This window comes from Tursiops truncatus, chromosome 12 (assembly GCF_011762595.2).
Source record: "Tursiops truncatus isolate mTurTru1 chromosome 12, mTurTru1.mat.Y, whole genome shotgun sequence".
Lineage (NCBI taxonomy): Eukaryota > Metazoa > Chordata > Mammalia > Artiodactyla > Delphinidae > Tursiops > Tursiops truncatus.
Window position 1 is genome coordinate 22,986,810 of NC_047045.1, and position 18,895 is coordinate 23,005,704.

General features: G+C 42.8%; 1 protein-coding gene across 9 annotated transcripts in view; it reads left to right on the forward strand.

Moving 5' to 3' along the window:
• The window catches only part of ANKRD6 (ankyrin repeat domain 6), a 282,254-nt gene that overhangs the window by 242,734 nt on the left and 20,625 nt on the right, over positions 1-18,895 (forward strand). For all 9 annotated transcript variants that reach the window (XR_012324746.1, XM_073789437.1, XM_073789436.1 and 6 more), the window contains 2 exons: positions 17,562-17,675; positions 18,377-18,503. Coding sequence is in view for 8 of the 9 variants with exons in the window: in XM_073789437.1 (XP_073645538.1) it covers positions 17,562-17,675; positions 18,377-18,503 (241 nt within the window). In the remaining variant the exon portion in view is untranslated. The remainder of the gene's footprint in view (positions 1-17,561; positions 17,676-18,376; positions 18,504-18,895) is intronic.

Genomic DNA, 18,895 nt, shown 5'->3' on the forward strand with positions numbered 1-18,895 from the left:
GTTGTTACTTCTCCTTTTTCCGTTTTTTTTTTTTTTTACCTCTTTATTGGAGTATGATTGCTTTATAATGGTGTGTTAGTTTCTGCTTTATAACAAAGTGAATCAGTTATACATATACGTATGTTCCCATATCTCTTCCCTCTTGCGTCTCCCTCCCTCCCACCCTCCCTATCCCAACCCTCTAGGTGGTCACAAAGCCCGGAGCTGATCTCCCTGTGCTACGCGGCTGCTTCCCACTAGCTATCTATTTTACGTTTGGTGGTGTATATATGTCCATGCCACTCTGTCACTTTGTCACAGCTTACTCTTCCCCCTCCCCATATCCTCAAGTCCGTTCTCTAGTAGGTCTGTCTTTATTCCTATCTTGCCCCTAGGTTCTCTATGACATTTTTTTCCTCTTAAATTCCCCACATATGTGTTAGCATATGGCATTTGTCTTTCTCTTTCTGACTTAACTTCACTCTGTGTGACAGACTCTAGGTCCATCCACCTCATTACAAATAGCTCAATTTCGTTTCTTTTTATGGCTGAGTACTATTCCATTGTATATATGTGCCACATCTTCTTTATCCATTCATGCGATGATGGACACTTAGGTCGTTTCCATCTCCGGGCTATTGTAAATAGAGCTGCGATGAACATTTGGGTACATGACTCTTTTTGAATTATGGTTTTCTCAGGGTATATGCCCAGTAGTGGGATTGCTGGGTCATACGGTAGTTCTATTTGTAGTTTTTTAAGGAACCTCCATACTGTTCTCCATAGTGGCTGTACCGAATCACATTCCCAGCAGTAGTGCAAGAGGGTTCCCTTTTCTCCACACCCTCTCCAGCATTTATTGTTTCTAGATTTTTGGATGATGGCCCTTCTGACTGGTGTGAGATGATACCTCATTGTAGTTTTGAGTTGCATTTCTCTACTGATTAATGATGTTGAGCATTCTTTCATGTGTTTGTTGGCAGTGTGTAGATCTTCTTTGGAGAAATGTCTATTTAGGTCTTCTGCCCATTTTTGGATTGGGTCGTTTGTTTTTTTGTTATTGAGCTGCATGAGCTGCTTGTAAATTTTGGAGATGAATCCTTTGTCCGTTGCTTCATGTGAAAATACTTGCTCCCATTCTGAGGGTTGTCTTTTGGTCTTGTTTATGGTTTCCTTTGCTGTGCAAAAGCTTTGAAGTTTCATTAGGCCCCATTTGTTTATTTTTGTTTTTATTTCCATTTCTCTAGTAGGTGGGTCAGAAGGGATCTTGCTGTGATTGATGTCATAGAGTGTTCTGCCTATGGTTTCCTCTAGGAGTTTGATAGTTTCTGGCCTTACATGTAGGTCTTTAATCCATTTTGAGCTTATTTTTGTGTATGGTGTTAGGGAGCGATCTAATCTCATACTTTTACATGTACCTGTCCAGTTTTCCCAGCACCATTTATTGAAGAGGCTGTCCTTTCTCCACCGTACATTCCTGCCTCCTTTATCAAAGGTAAGGTGACCATATGCGCGTGGGTTTATCTCTGGGCTTTCTATGCTGTTCCTTTGATCTGTGTTTCTGGTTTTGTGCCAGTACCATACTGTAGCTTTGTAGTATAGTCTGAAGTCAGGGAGCCTGACTCCTCCAGCTCCGTTTTTCGTTCTCAAGGTTGCTTTGGCTATTCGGGGTCTTTTGTGTTTCCATACAAATTGTGAGATTTTTTGTTCTAGTTGTGTGAAAAATTGCCGGTGGTAGTTTGCTAGGGATTGCACTGGATCTGTAGATTGCTTTGGGTAGTAGAGTCATTTTCACAATGTTGGATTCTTCCAATCCAGGAACATGGTGTATCTCTCCATCTATTTGTATCATCTTTAATTTCTTTCACCAGTGTCTTATAATTTTCTGCATACAGGTCTTTTGTCTCCTTAGGTAGGTTTATTCCTAGATATTTTATTCTTTTTGTTGCAGTGGTAAACGGGAGTGTTTTCTTGATTTCACTTTCAGGTTTTTCGTCATCAGTGTATAGGAATGCCAGAGATTTCTGTGCATTAATTTTGTATCCTGCTACTTTACCAAATTCATTGATTAGCTCTAGTAGTCTTCTGGGAGCATCTTTAGGATTCTCTATGTATAGTATGATGTCATGTGCAAACAGTGACAGCTTTACTTCTTCTTTTCCGATTTGTATTCCTTTTAATTCTCCTCTGATTGCTGTGGCTAAAACTTCCAAGACTATGTTGAAAAAGAGTGGCGAGAGTGGGCAACCTTTACTTGCTCCTGATCTTAGTGGGAATGGTTTCAGTTTTTCACCACTGAGGACGATGTTGGCTGTGGTTTTGTCATACATGGCCTTTATTATGTTGAGGAAAGTTCCCTCCGTGCCTACCTTCTGCAGGGTTTTTATCATAAATGGGTGTTGAATTTTGTCGAAAGCTTTCTCTGCATCTGTTGACGTGAGCATATGGCTTTTCTCCTTGAGGTTGTTAGTGTGGTGTATCACATTGATTGATTTGCGTATGTTGAAGAATCCTTGCATTCCTGGAATAAACCCCCCTGGATCATGGTGTATGATCCTTTTGATGTGCTGCTGGATTCTGTTTGCTAGTAGTTTGTTGAGGAGTTTTGCATCTATGTTTATCAGTGATATTGGCCTGTAGTTTTCTTGCTTTGTGACATCTTTGTCTGGTTTTGGTATCAGGGTGATGGTGGCCTCGTAGAATGAGTTTGGGAGTGTTCCTCCCTCTGCTGTATTTTGGAAGAGTTTGAGAAGGATAGGTGTTAACTCTTCCCTAAATGTCTGATAGAATTTGCCTGTGAAGCCATCTGGTCCTGGGCTTTTGTTTGTTAGGAAGATTTTTAATCACAGTTTCAATTTCAGTGCTTGTGATCGGGCTGTTCATATTTTCCATTTCTCCCTGATTCACTCTTGGCAGGTTGTGCATTTCTAAGAATTTGTCCATTTCTTCCAGGTTGTCCATTTTATTGGCATAGAGGTGCTTGTAATCCCTCGTGATCCTGTGTGTATTTCTGCAATATCAGTTGTTACTTCTCCTTTTTCCGTTTTTTTTTTTTTTTACCTCTTTATTGGAGTATGATTGCTTTATAATGGTGTGTTAGTTTCTGCTTTATAACAAAGTGAATCAGTTATACATATACGTATGTTCCCATATCTCTTCCCTCTTGCGTCTCCCTCCCTCCCACCCTCCCTATCCCAACCCTCTAGGTGGTCACAAAGCCCGGAGCTGATCTCCCTGTGCTACGCGGCTGCTTCCCACTAGCTATCTATTTTACGTTTGGTGGTGTATATATGTCCATGCCACTCTGTCACTTTGTCACAGCTTACTCTTCCCCCTCCCCATATCCTCAAGTCCGTTCTCTAGTAGGTCTGTCTTTATTCCTATCTTGCCCCTAGGTTCTCTATGACATTTTTTTCCTCTTAAATTCCCCACATATGTGTTAGCATATGGCATTTGTCTTTCTCTTTCTGACTTAACTTCACTCTGTGTGACAGACTCTAGGTCCATCCACCTCATTACAAATAGCTCAATTTCGTTTCTTTTTATGGCTGAGTACTATTCCATTGTATATATGTGCCACATCTTCTTTATCCATTCATGCGATGATGGACACTTAGGTCGTTTCCATCTCCGGGCTATTGTAAATAGAGCTGCGATGAACATTTGGGTACATGACTCTTTTTGAATTATGGTTTTCTCAGGGTATATGCCCAGTAGTGGGATTGCTGGGTCATACGGTAGTTCTATTTGTAGTTTTTTAAGGAACCTCCATACTGTTCTCCATAGTGGCTGTACCGAATCACATTCCCAGCAGTAGTGCAAGAGGGTTCCCTTTTCTCCACACCCTCTCCAGCATTTATTGTTTCTAGATTTTTGGATGATGGCCCTTCTGACTGGTGTGAGATGATACCTCATTGTAGTTTTGAGTTGCATTTCTCTACTGATTAATGATGTTGAGCATTCTTTCATGTGTGTGTTGGCAGTGTGTAGATCTTCTTTGGAGAAATGTCTATTTAGGTCTTCTGCCCATTTTTGGATTGGGTCGTTTGTTTTTTTGTTATTGAGCTGCATGAGCTGCTTGTAAATTTTGGAGATGAATCCTTTGTCCGTTGCTTCATGTGAAAATACTTGCTCCCATTCTGAGGGTTGTCTTTTGGTCTTGTTTATGGTTTCCTTTGCTGTGCAAAAGCTTTGAAGTTTCATTAGGCCCCATTTGTTTATTTTTGTTTTTATTTCCATTTCTCTAGTAGGTGGGTCAGAAGGGATCTTGCTGTGATTGATGTCATAGAGTGTTCTGCCTATGGTTTCCTCTAGGAGTTTGATAGTTTCTGGCCTTACATGTAGGTCTTTAATCCATTTTGAGCTTATTTTTGTGTATGGTGTTAGGGAGCGATCTAATCTCATACTTTTTTACATGTACCTGTCCAGTTTTCCCAGCACCATTTATTGAAGAGGCTGTCCTTTCTCCACTGTACATTCCTGCCTCCTTTATCAAAGGTAAGGTGACCATATGCGCGTGGGTTTATCTCTGGGCTTTCTATGCTGTTCCTTTGATCTGTGTTTCTGGTTTTGTGCCAGTACCATACTGTAGCTTTGTAGTATAGTCTGAAGTCAGGGAGCCTGACTCCTCCAGCTCCGTTTTTCGTTCTCAAGGTTGCTTTGGCTATTCGGGGTCTTTTGTGTTTCCATACAAATTGTGAGATTTTTTGTTCTAGTTGTGTGAAAAATTGCCGGTGGTAGTTTGCTAGGGATTGCACTGGATCTGTAGATTGCTTTGGGTAGTAGAGTCATTTTCACAATGTTGATTCTTCCAATCCAGGAACATGGTGTATCTCTCCATCTATTTGTATCATCTTTAATTTCTTTCACCAGTGTCTTATAATTTTCTGCATACAGGTCTTTTGTCTCCTTAGGTAGGTTTATTCCTAGATATTTTATTCTTTTTGTTGCAGTGGTAAACGGGAGTGTTTTCTTGATTTCACTTTCAGGTTTTTCGTCATCAGTGTATAGGAATGCCAGAGATTTCTGTGCATTAATTTTGTATCCTGCTACTTTACCAAATTCATTGATTAGCTCTAGTAGTCTTCTGGGAGCATCTTTAGGATTCTCTATGTATAGTATGATGTCATGTGCAAACAGTGACAGCTTTACTTCTTCTTTTCCGATTTGTATTCCTTTTAATTCTCCTCTGATTGCTGTGGCTAAAACTTCCAAGACTATGTTGAATAAGAGTGGCGAGAGTGGGCAACCTTTACTTGCTCCTCATCTTAGTGGGAATGGTTTCAGTTTTTCACCACTGAGGACGATGTTGGCTGTGGTTTTGTCATACATGGCCTTTATTATGTTGAGGAAAGTTCCCTCCGTGCCTACCTTCTGCAGGGTTTTTATCATAAATGGGTGTTGAATTTTGTCGAAAGCTTTCTCTGCATCTGTTGACGTGAGCATATGGCTTTTCTCCTTGAGGTTGTTAGTGTGGTGTATCACATTGATTGATTTGCGTATGTTGAAGAATCCTTGCATTCCTGGAATAAACCCCCCTGGATCATGGTGTATGATCCTTTTGATGTGCTGCTGGATTCTGTTTGCTAGTAGTTTGTTGAGGAGTTTTGCATCTATGTTTATCAGTGATATTGGCCTGTAGTTTTCTTGCTTTGTGACATCTTTGTCTGGTTTTGGTATCAGGGTGATGGTGGCCTCGTAGAATGAGTTTGGGAGTGTTCCTCCCTCTGCTGTATTTTGGAAGAGTTTGAGAAGGATAGGTGTTAACTCTTCCCTAAATGTCTGATAGAATTTGCCTGTGAAGCCATCTGGTCCTGGGCTTTTGTTTGTTAGGAAGATTTTTAATCACAGTTTCAATTTCAGTGCTTGTGATCGGGCTGTTCATATTTTCCATTTCTCCCTGATTCACTCTTGGCAGGTTGTGCATTTCTAAGAATTTGTCCATTTCTTCCAGGTTGTCCATTTTATTGGCATAGAGGTGCTTGTAATCCCTCGTGATCCTGTGTGTATTTCTGCAATATCAGTTGTTACTTCTCCTTTTTCCGTTTTTTTTTTTTTTACCTCTTTATTGGAGTATGATTGCTTTATAATGGTGTGTTAGTTTCTGCTTTATAACAAAGTGAATCAGTTATACATATACGTATGTTCCCATATCTCTTCCCTCTTGCGTCTCCCTCCCTCCCACCCTCCCTATCCCAACCCTCTAGGTGGTCACAAAGCCCGGAGCTGATCTCCCTGTGCTACGCGGCTGCTTCCCACTAGCTATCTATTTTACGTTTGGTGGTGTATATATGTCCATGCCACTCTGTCACTTTGTCACAGCTTACTCTTCCCCCTCCCCATATCCTCAAGTCCGTTCTCTAGTAGGTCTGTCTTTATTCCTATCTTGCCCCTAGGTTCTCTATGACATTTTTTTCCTCTTAAATTCCCCACATATGTGTTAGCATATGGCATTTGTCTTTCTCTTTCTGACTTAACTTCACTCTGTGTGACAGACTCTAGGTCCATCCACCTCATTACAAATAGCTCAATTTCGTTTCTTTTTATGGCTGAGTACTATTCCATTGTATATATGTGCCACATCTTCTTTATCCATTCATGCGATGATGGACACTTAGGTCGTTTCCATCTCCGGGCTATTGTAAATAGAGCTGCGATGAACATTTGGGTACATGACTCTTTTTGAATTATGGTTTTCTCAGGGTATATGCCCAGTAGTGGGATTGCTGGGTCATACGGTAGTTCTATTTGTAGTTTTTTAAGGAACCTCCATACTGTTCTCCATAGTGGCTGTACCGAATCACATTCCCAGCAGTAGTGCAAGAGGGTTCCCTTTTCTCCACACCCTCTCCAGCATTTATTGTTTCTAGATTTTTGGATGATGGCCCTTCTGACTGGTGTGAGATGATACCTCATTGTAGTTTTGAGTTGCATTTCTCTACTGATTAATGATGTTGAGCATTCTTTCATGTGTTTGTTGGCAGTGTGTAGATCTTCTTTGGAGAAATGTCTATTTAGGTCTTCTGCCCATTTTTGGATTGGGTCGTTTGTTTTTTTGTTATTGAGCTGCATGAGCTGCTTGTAAATTTTGGAGATGAATCCTTTGTCCGTTGCTTCATGTGAAAATACTTGCTCCCATTCTGAGGGTTGTCTTTTGGTCTTGTTTATGGTTTCCTTTGCTGTGCAAAAGCTTTGAAGTTTCATTAGGCCCCATTTGTTTATTTTTGTTTTTATTTCCATTTCTCTAGTAGGTGGGTCAGAAGGGATCTTGCTGTGATTGATGTCATAGAGTGTTCTGCCTATGGTTTCCTCTAGGAGTTTGATAGTTTCTGGCCTTACATGTAGGTCTTTAATCCATTTTGAGCTTATTTTTGTGTATGGTGTTAGGGAGCGATCTAATCTCATACTTTTACATGTACCTGTCCAGTTTTCCCAGCACCATTTATTGAAGAGGCTGTCCTTTCTCCACCGTACATTCCTGCCTCCTTTATCAAAGGTAAGGTGACCATATGCGCGTGGGTTTATCTCTGGGCTTTCTATGCTGTTCCTTTGATCTGTGTTTCTGGTTTTGTGCCAGTACCATACTGTAGCTTTGTAGTATAGTCTGAAGTCAGGGAGCCTGACTCCTCCAGCTCCGTTTTTCGTTCTCAAGGTTGCTTTGGCTATTCGGGGTCTTTTGTGTTTCCATACAAATTGTGAGATTTTTTGTTCTAGTTGTGTGAAAAATGCCGGTGGTAGTTTGCTAGGGATTGCACTGGATCTGTAGATTGCTTTGGGTAGTAGAGTCATTTTCACAATGTTGGTTCTTCCAATCCAGGAACATGGTGTATCTCTCCATCTATTTGTATCATCTTTAATTTCTTTCACCAGTGTCTTATAATTTTCTGCATACAGGTCTTTTGTCTCCTTAGGTAGGTTTATTCCTAGATATTTTATTCTTTTTGTTGCAGTGGTAAACGGGAGTGTTTTCTTGATTTCACTTTCAGGTTTTTCGTCATCAGTGTATAGGAATGCCAGAGATTTCTGTGCATTAATTTTGTATCCTGCTACTTTACCAAATTCATTGATTAGCTCTAGTAGTCTTCTGGGAGCATCTTTAGGATTCTCTATGTATAGTATGATGTCATGTGCAAACAGTGACAGCTTTACTTCTTCTTTTCCGATTTGTATTCCTTTTAATTCTCCTCTGATTGCTGTGGCTAAAACTTCCAAGACTATGTTGAATAAGAGTGGCGAGAGTGGGCAACCTTTACTTGCTCCTCATCTTAGTGGGAATGGTTTCAGTTTTTCACCACTGAGGACGATGTTGGCTGTGGTTTTGTCATACATGGCCTTTATTATGTTGAGGAAAGTTCCCTCCGTGCCTACCTTCTGCAGGGTTTTTATCATAAATGGGTGTTGAATTTTGTCGAAAGCTTTCTCTGCATCTGTTGACGTGAGCATATGGCTTTTCTCCTTGAGGTTGTTAGTGTGGTGTATCACATTGATTGATTTGCGTATGTTGAAGAATCCTTGCATTCCTGGAATAAACCCCCCTGGATCATGGTGTATGATCCTTTTGATGTGCTGCTGGATTCTGTTTGCTAGTAGTTTGTTGAGGAGTTTTGCATCTATGTTTATCAGTGATATTGGCCTGTAGTTTTCTTGCTTTGTGACATCTTTGTCTGGTTTTGGTATCAGGGTGATGGTGGCCTCGTAGAATGAGTTTGGGAGTGTTCCTCCCTCTGCTATATTTTGGAAGAGTTTGAGAAGGATAGGTGTTAACTCTTCCCTAAATGTCTGATAGAATTTGCCTGTGAAGCCATCTGGTCCTGGGCTTTTGTTTGTTAGGAAGATTTTTAATCACAGTTTCAATTTCAGTGCTTGTGATCGGGCTGTTCATATTTTCCATTTCTCCCTGATTCACTCTTGGCAGGTTGTGCATTTCTAAGAATTTGTCCATTTCTTCCAGGTTGTCCATTTTATTGGCATAGAGGTGCTTGTAATCCCTCGTGATCCTGTGTGTATTTCTGCAATATCAGTTGTTACTTCTCCTTTTTCCGTTTTTTTTTTTTTTTACCTCTTTATTGGAGTATGATTGCTTTATAATGGTGTGTTAGTTTCTGCTTTATAACAAAGTGAATCAGTTATACATATACGTATGTTCCCATATCTCTTCCCTCTTGCGTCTCCCTCCCTCCCACCCTCCCTATCCCAACCCTCTAGGTAGGTCACAAAGCCCGGAGCTGATCTCCCTGTGCTACGCGGCTGCTTCCCACTAGCTATCTATTTTACGTTTGGTGGTGTATATATGTCCATGCCACTCTGTCACTTTGTCACAGCTTACTCTTCCCCCTCCCCATATCCTCAAGTCCGTTCTCTAGTAGGTCTGTCTTTATTCCTATCTTGCCCCTAGGTTCTCTATGACATTTTTTTCCTCTTAAATTCCCCACATATGTGTTAGCATATGGCATTTGTCTTTCTCTTTCTGACTTAACTTCACTCTGTGTGACAGACTCTAGGTCCATCCACCTCATTACAAATAGCTCAATTTCGTTTCTTTTTATGGCTGAGTACTATTCCATTGTATATATGTGCCACATCTTCTTTATCCATTCATGCGATGATGGACACTTAGGTCGTTTCCATCTCCGGGCTATTGTAAATAGAGCTGCGATGAACATTTGGGTACATGACTCTTTTTGAATTATGGTTTTCTCAGGGTATATGCCCAGTAGTGGGATTGCTGGGTCATACGGTAGTTCTATTTGTAGTTTTTTAAGGAACCTCCATACTGTTCTCCATAGTGGCTGTACCGAATCACATTCCCAGCAGTAGTGCAAGAGGGTTCCCTTTTCTCCACACCCTCTCCAGCATTTATTGTTTCTAGATTTTTGGATGATGGCCCTTCTGACTGGTGTGAGATGATACCTCATTGTAGTTTTGAGTTGCATTTCTCTACTGATTAATGATGTTGAGCATTCTTTCATGTGTGTGTTGGCAGTGTGTATATCTTCTTTGGAGAAATGTCTATTTAGGTCTTCTGCCCATTTTTGGATTGGGTCGTTTGTTTTTTTGTTATTGAGCTGCATGAGCTGCTTGTAAATTTTGGAGATGAATCCTTTGTCCGTTGCTTCATGTGAAAATACTTGCTCCCATTCTGAGGGTTGTCTTTTGGTCTTGTTTATGGTTTCCTTTGCTGTGCAAAAGCTTTGAAGTTTCATTAGGCCCCATTTGTTTATTTTTGTTTTTATTTCCATTTCTCTAGTAGGTGGGTCAGAAGGGATCTTGCTGTGATTGATGTCATAGAGTGTTCTGCCTATGGTTTCCTCTAGGAGTTTGATAGTTTCTGGCCTTACATGTAGGTCTTTAATCCATTTTGAGCTTATTTTTGTGTATGGTGTTAGGGAGCGATCTAATCTCATACTTTTACATGTACCTGTCCAGTTTTCCCAGCACCATTTATTGAAGAGGCTGTCCTTTCTCCACTGTACATTCCTGCCTCCTTTATCAAAGGTAAGGTGACCATATGCGCGTGGGTTTATCTCTGGGCTTTCTATGCTGTTCCTATGATCTGTGTTTCTCGTTTTGTGCCAGTACCATACTGTAGCTTTGTAGTATAGTCTGAAGTCAGGGAGCCTGACTCCTCCAGCTCCGTTTTTCGTTCTCAAGGTTGCTTTGGCTCTTCGGGGTGTTTTGTGTTTCCATACAAATTGTGAGATTTTTTGTTCTAGTTGTGTGAAAAATGCCGGTGGTAGTTTGCTAGGGATTGCACTGGATCTGTAGATTGCTTTGGGTAGTAGAGTCATTTTCACAATGTTGATTCTTCCAATCCAGGAACATGGTGTATCTCTCCATCTATTTGTATCATCTTTAATTTCTTTCACCAGTGTCTTATAATTTTCTGCATACAGGTCTTTTGTCTCCTTAGGTAGGTTTATTCCCAGATATTTTATTCTTTTTGTTGCAGTGGTAAACGGGAGTGTTTTCTTGATTTCACTTTCAGGTTTTTCGTCATCAGTGTATAGGAATGCCAGAGATTTCTGTGCATTAATTTTGTATCCTGCTGCTTTACCAAATTCATTGATTAGCTCTAGTAGTCTTCTGGGAGCATCTTTAGGATTCTCTATGTATAGTATGATGTCATGTGCAAACAGTGACAGCTTTACTTCTTCTTTTCCGATTTGTATTCCTTTTAATTCTCCTCTGATTGCTGTGGCTAAAACTTCCAAGACTATGTTGAAAAAGAGTGGCGAGAGTGGGCAACCTTTACTTGCTCCTCATCTTAGTGGAAATGGTTTCAGTTTTTCACCACTGAGGACGATGTTGGCTGTGGTTTTGTCATATATGGCCTTTATTATGTTTAGGAAAGTGGGATCTAATGATCCCTTCTATAGTATTTTTAATTTATTTATTGTGTTGTTCATCATTGCTTGTTTCATCTTTGGTTCTTCTAGCTCCTTGTTAAATGTTTTTTGCATTTTTTCTGTTGTATTTGCAAGATTTTGGATCCTCTTTCCTATCATTATTCTGAATTCTTTTTCAGGTAGACTGCTTATTTCCTCTTCATTTATTAAGTCTGGTGGGGTTTTATCTTGCTTCTTTTTTTTTATTTTTATTTTTTATTTTTTTATTTTTTTTTTATCTTGCTTCTTCATCTGCTGTGTGTTTCTCTGTCTTTTCATTTTGCTTATCTTACTGTGTTTGGGGTCTCCTTTTTGCTGGCTGCAGGTTCGTAGTTCCTGTTATTTTTGGTGTCTGTCCCCAGTGGCTAAGGTTGGTTCAGTGGGTTGTGTAGGCTTCCTGGTGGAGGCGACTAGTGCCTGTGTTCTGGTGGATAAGGCTGGATCTTGTCTTTCTGGTGGGCAGGTCTATGTCTGTTGGTGTGTTTTGGGGTGTCTGTGGCCTTATTATGATTTTCGGCAGCCTGTCTGTAATGGGTGGGGTTGTGTTCCTGTCTTACTAGTTGTTTGGCATAGGATGTCCAGCAGTGTAGCTTGCTGGTCATTGAGTGAAGCTGGGTGCTGGTGTTAAGATGGAGATCTCTGGAACATTTTCGCCATTTGATATTACGTGGAGCTGGGAGGTCTCTTGTGTAGCAGTTTCCTGAAGTTGGCTCTCCCACCTCAGAGGCACAGCACTGACTCCTGACTGGAGCACCAAGAGCCTTTCATCCACACGGCTCAGAATAAAAGGGAAATAAAATAGAAAGAAAGAGGATAAAATAAAATAGAGTAAAATAAAATAAAGTTATTAAAATAAAAAATAATTATTAAGAAAAATGTTTTTAAAAGTTAAAAAAAAAACGGGCAGACAGATCCCTGGGACAAATGGTGAAAGTAAAGCTATACAGACAAAATCTCACACAGAAACATACACATACACACTCACAAAAATAGAAAAAGGGGAAAAATAATATATCTTGCCCCCAGAGTCCACCTCCTCAATTTGGGATGATTGGTTGTCTATTCAGGTATTCCACAGATGCAGGGTACATCAGTTGATTGTGGAGCTTTAATCCGCTGCTTCTGAGGCTGTTGGGAGAGATTTCCCTTTCTCTTCTTTGTTAGCACAGCTTTGGGGGCTCAGCTTTGGATTTGGCCCCGCCTCTGTGTGTAGGTCGCCTGAGGGCGTCTGTTCTTCGCTCAGACAGTACGAGGTTAAAGGAGCAGCTGACCCAGGGGCTCTGGCTCACTCAGGCCGGGTGGAGGGAGGGGTACGGGGTGTGGGGCGAGCCTGCGGCGGCAGAGACCAGCGTGACGTTGCACCAGCCTGAGGTGCGCCGTGCGTTCTCCTGGGGAAGTTGCCCCTGGATCCCGGGACCCTGGCAGTGGCGGGCTGCACAGGCTCCTGGGAGGGGAGGTGTGGATAGTGACCTGTGCTCGCACATAGGCTTCTTGGTGGCGGCAGCAGCAGCAGCCTTAGCGTCTCATGCCCGTCTCTGGGGTCCGCGCTTTTAGCTGCGGCTCGCGCCCGTCTCTGGAGCTCTTTTAAGCGGCGCCCTTAATCTCCTCTCCTCGCGCACCAGAAAACAAAGAGCGAAGAAAAAGTCTCTTGCCTCTTCGGCAGCTCCAGACTCCTTCCTGGACTCCCTCCCGGCCAGCCATGCTGCACTAACCCCTTCAGGCTGTGTTTACGCTGCCAACCCCAGTCCTCTCTCTGCGCTCCGACCGAAGCCCGAGCCTCAGCTCCCAGCCCCCGCCCGACCCGGCGGGTGAGCAGACAAGTCTCTCGGGTTGGTGTGTGCAGGTCGGCACCGATCCTCTGTGCGGGAATCTCTACGCTTTGCCCTCCGCACCCCTGTTGCTGTGCTCTCCTCCGTGGCTCCAAATCTTCCCCGCTCCGCCGCTCTCAGTCTCCGCCCGTGAAGGGCCTTCCTAGTGTGTGGAAACCTTTCCTCCTTCACAGCTCCCTCCCACTGGTGCAGGTCCCGTCCCTATTCTTTTGTGTGTTTTTTCTGTTTTATTTCGCCCTACCCAGGTACGTGGGGGGTTTCTTGCCTTTTGGGAGGTCTGAGGTCTTCTGCCAGCGTTCAGTAGGTGTTCTGTAGGAGCAGGTCCACGTGTAGATGTATTCCTGATGTATCTGTGAGGATGAGGGTGATCTCCGCGTCTTACTCTTCCGCCATCTTCAATGGACTCGGCAGTCAGTTTCTTTTTTTTTTTTTTTTTTTTTTGCGGTACGCGGGCCTCTCACTGTTGTGGCCTCTCCCGTTGCGGAGTACAGGCTCCGGACGTGCAGCCTCAGCGGCCATGGCTCACGGGCCCAGCCGCTCCGCGGCATGTGCGATTTTCCCGGACCGGGGTATGAACCCGTGTCCCCTGTATCAGCAGGCGGACTCTCAACCGCTGCGCCACCAGGGAAGCCGGCATGCAGATTCTTAACCACTGTACCACCAGGGACGTCTCAAAATGTTTTTTTTTAATAGCTGGTTTTTGTTTTTAATTCCAGCCCAGCATCCAATGAATATTCTGTGCTTTTATGTTATGTGTTAGGTCCCTGTGGTCTCTTTTCATCTAGAGCAGTCCCTGTTTGCTTCTTGCACTTTCTGTTTTCTTCCATAATATTAACTTTGTAGAGTCCAGGCTATTTTATAGGATGTTTTGTATTCTGAATTTGATAGTTTCTTCATGGTGTTATTTAACTTCTTTCTCTATCCCTGTATTTCTGAAAGTTAGGTCTAGAGCAGTAATCCTCAAAGTGTCATCCCCAAAGCAGCAGCAGCAGCATCATTTGGGGACTTGTGGGGAAAAAATGCAAGTTTTTGGGCCGCATTACAAATCTACTGAATTTAACTGTGAATAAAACTCGGGGGGGGGGGGGGGCAGGGTCTAGCCACCTGTGTTTTAATAGGACCTCCAGGTGATGCTGGTAAAAACCTAAAGTTTGAGACCAATGGTTAAATATTTTTGGCAAGAATACATCATATTTAACTGTGTAAAGTTCAAATTACATCACATCAGAAGAGATAAATGTCAGGCTGTCTCATTTGGCTAACCTGGTAACCACCATCTCTTTCCATTGTAAAGGTATACTTTCTCTTTGTAATAAATAAGAAATGTGTGACAGATACAGGTTTTTAAATGGGAAAGACTTTTAAGAGCTTATAAAATAACACATGTTCATTGGGAAAAACATTCCACATTCCACCTACAGAACTATTTTCATAGTAACACTCCCCAGAGATCCCTTCCATTACTGTGAATTTTCCCATAGGTTTTTTCTTTTATAGATATAACCTTACTAATTTTTCCTTTTAAACAAAAATGGAACTATACTATGCTTTTTCTTGCAGCTTACCTTTTAATTTAGTAGTACATCTTAGACTTGTAGAGCTACGGTGCGCTTTTTAATGGCAGTGTACTGTTTCTATGCAAGGAGATAATACACATACTTTTTTTTTTCACATCTTTAGTGGAGTATAATTGCTTTACAATGGTGTGTTAGTTTCTGCTTTATAACAAAGTGAATCAGCTACACATATACATGTATCCGCGTATCTCCTCCCTGTTGCGTCTCCCTCCCACCCTCCCTATCCCACCCCTCTAGGGGATCACAAAGCACCGAGCTGACCTCCCTGTGCTATGCGGCTGCTTCTAACTAGCTGTCTATTTTACGTTTGGTATATATGTCCATGCCACTCTCTTACTTCGTCCTAGCTTACCTTCCCCCTCCCCGTGTCCTCAAGGCCCTTCTCTACATCTCCATCTTTATTCCTGTCCTGCCCCTAGGTTCTTCAGAACCATTTTTTTTCTTTAGATTCCATATATATGTGTTAGCATACAGTATTTGTTTTTCTCTTTCTGACTTACTTCACTCTGTATGACAGACTCTAGGTCCATCCACCTCACTACAAATAACTCAATTTCGTTTCCTTTTATGGCTGAGTACTATTCCATTGTATATATGTGCCACATCTTTTTTATCCATTCATCTGTTGATGGACAGTTAGGTTGTTTCCATGTCCTGGCTATTGTAAATAGTGCTGCAATGAACATTTTGGTACATGTCTCATTTTGAATTATGGTTTTCTCAGGGTATATGCCCAGTAGTGGGATTGCTGGGTCATATGGTAATTCTATTTTTAGTTTTTTAAGGAACCTCCATACTGTTCTCCACAGTGGCTGTACCGATTCACATTCCCAGCAACAGTGCAAGAGGAATCCCTTTTCTCCACACCCTCTCTAGCATTTATTATTTGTAGATTTTTTAATGATGGCCATTCTGACTGGTGTGAGGTGGACAGTGAGGTAAAATACCTCATTGTAGTTTTGATTTGTATTTCTCTAATGATTAGTATACACATACTTTTGCTTCCTGCTTTTTTTTTTACTGAATTTTATATCATGAGCACTTTCCCATGTCCTTGGCTTCATAGTATTCCAGCATATTAATACAACATAATGTATTTAAACATTCCTTTTGTTAGACACTGAAGTTGCTTATAGTTTTTCATTCAAATAAATGCTGTGAACATTTATGTGCATAAACCTTTGATTGCATCTGAGTTTATTTGTTCAGAATTAGGATAATTGGGTCCAAAGTTTAGAGTATGTTTAAGGCTCTTGATAAGTTTTGGCAAGCTACTTAATTGAAATGTTGTACCAATTTATATCCTACCAGCCGTGTCTGAGCCTCCAACTTCTGCCATCATTAATTTTAGCATTTTTTAAAGTTTTTCCCAATTGATTAAGGACATTTGACTGTTTAATTTTTACTTCCTTGTTTACTGGAGAAATTTTTAAGGTTTGTTATTTGCATTTCATAGAAAACCCATTTTAAAAATCTTTGAGCCATGATAGATTAGTTACGACCGTTTTGTAAGTAAAACGTCACTTCAGCTAGCTCAGGTCCAGAGAGGAATGCATTAGGTGAGTGCTGGGATGTCTCAAGGATCTCTCTTTGGTTCAAAGAAGGTGACAGATTGGGATGTAGAATCTTAGTCCTAATTCCAGATCTCAGGGGAAGGACTCTGGTCCAGCATGAGTCAGGCGCGCATGCCCGGACCTGTCCACCATGCCTCAGGAACACATTCGCGCATCCACTTGGGCGCTCTCGGCCGAGCCATTCGTCCGTGCAGGGGGGCAGAAGGTGGCGGAAAAGGCCAGTCGTAGAAAACAGGCAAAGAGCAGTTCACAGAAAAACGTGAGGAACCAAGCAGGAGGTGCTTGCCGCATCTGCAGACCTGCTGCTGCCTTTTTATTATGGACATCTGAGTGTGGAGCATCAGCTGTGTCCCCGACAGGAGACAAAGCTGCCGCTGAGCCCTCCATGGCTGGCTCCCGCTCACAACGGTTCCCTTCTCTGCTTTGGCCCTTGTCAGGCAGTGGGAGTGTGGCCCCATTGGGTGTTAGAGCCCTACAGGAAGTAGGGAGCACAGGGGCACGTGATTGGAAGGTGACAGTCATTTACTCCCTGAAACAGTCCCTTTTTTTGTTTTTTTGCTTGTTTTGGTCATGCGGCTCGTGGTGCCCGACCAGGGATTGAATCCGCACCCTTGGCAGTGAAAGTGAGGAGTCCTAACCATTGAACCGCCAAGTCCCTTGAAGCAATCCCTTTGAACTCTGTCCACAACCTTCTTCACATGTGCTTTGACTACTTTCAGTGAAGGGCCAAGAGGATTTGTTCACTGGGAAAGCTGGATGAAAGCCCTGAGTATTCAGCTTCTTTCATTTCCTCTTGGGCAGCCACTGACATTTAAAAAGGGGAAGGGGGATTAAAAAGACAATTTTTTAATAAGGGGAGCTGGGGTAGCTCCATACTCCTTGACGTAGTTTTTCCTTGCAGTAATAGTCTTGGCAGTAATGTTCTAAGACCCATACAGATTCTTTTTTACCTACCAGGACTGTGTTGGCTCAAGTTGTCTATTTACTGTGTATGTATAGTCTCTTCAACCCCTCTGGACTTTTAAATGAGAAAAAGCAGCTTTGGCCTCCACAAAAGCATGCTCAGGAATTCTGAAAAATCAGTTCCATGAATGCCACGGGAAAAGACTCCGCTGAGGAGTCTTGCTTTGGTACTCCTGAGCCCGCCTCAGGCGTCGAGATGCCAGGTCCCATCCTTAGACCATCTCAGTCACTCGCCCTTCGCCCATTGAATCCTAGATGCGGGTTCTGGACAAGCTGATGGTTGAGCGACTCTCAGCAGAGAGGACGGAGTGCCTGAACCGCCTGCAGCAGCACTCGGACTCAGAGAAGCACGAGGGAGAGAAACGGCAGGTGAAAACCAGGATCTGTCCGTGCTGACCTTGCCACTTGCCACTCTTTTCCCCCCGAGTCAAGGGACTCGGACCCATCACTGAAAACTCCCAGGCCGAGATCCCCTAAAAGTGTTGGCGTCAAAGCGCGTGCCATTTTTATAACCTGAAATGAAGTCAGTAGGAAGGAGCCTGGAGTGTGGTTCCTGTTGGCGCTGAATGTGCTGGCCGGAGGTGGAGGTGGGGCAGTTTGTAGAAAGTGCTGGAAAGCCAAGCTCCGCCCTGGATCACTGCTATGTATCGCGCCCCTGCTGGGCCTGCACAAGATTGGGTTCCTGCCCTCGGGCAGTTTGCGGTCCACCCCGGACAGCAGACGTGAAATGAGTACTTGCGAGCATGTGAGTGAGTTCGTGCGCCTAGCAGCCAGACGTGCTTGGCGTGGAAGCCGTGGGAAGCTGTAGCTGTTGGCGTCTAAGGAGTCTCTAAGTCGCTTAATGAAGATCATAGTTAGCTATCGGCTTGGGCACTGGGTGAATCCTGGGCTTCAGAGGGCCAACAGAGAAGGCCGTGTGGCCTGTGGGAGGCGGGTAATCCAAAACTTTGGGGCTTGTCCAGAAAAGAGCCTATCACAGTCGAAAAGTCCACATTCTTGAGGTTTTAATTCATAAGCCATGTATCAAAGTCTCCTGATGATTTGTGTACTAACTTGTGGGTTTTTTTTAGATGTCCTTGGTGGATGAATTAAAAACTTGGTGCATGTTAAAGATTCAGAATCTGGAGCTGAAGCTTTCTGGAGATTCTAGGGCCTCCAGGACTAAATCCACACCATCCACTTGCGAGTCCTCCACAGGTAACCGACACCAACATGCAGAGAGAGCCCTTTCATCCAAAGGTGATGAAATCCCCCGGTCGCGTTCTCTTCTGCATCTGAAGGCAGTCTGTGTGACAGGGCTGCGGGCAACACTGGATTGTAATGTGAACTCTGTAGGGGCAAGGACCATGCTTTGCCCACTACTGTATACACAGTTCCTATACAGCAATAAAGCACTCCTATTCAAGTGTTCAGGAATATTTGAATGAAGGAATAAAAGAATTGTTGATCCGTGATAGCAGTGCAATCTTGATGGTGTCAGAGTTGGACCCCAACGATGAGGGTGAGGAAAGGATGTGTCGTTTCAGAAGGGCACTCGCCCCTGCCCTTGTGACTCTTTCCCTTTCTCGTCCTTGATCAGCCTTTTCTAC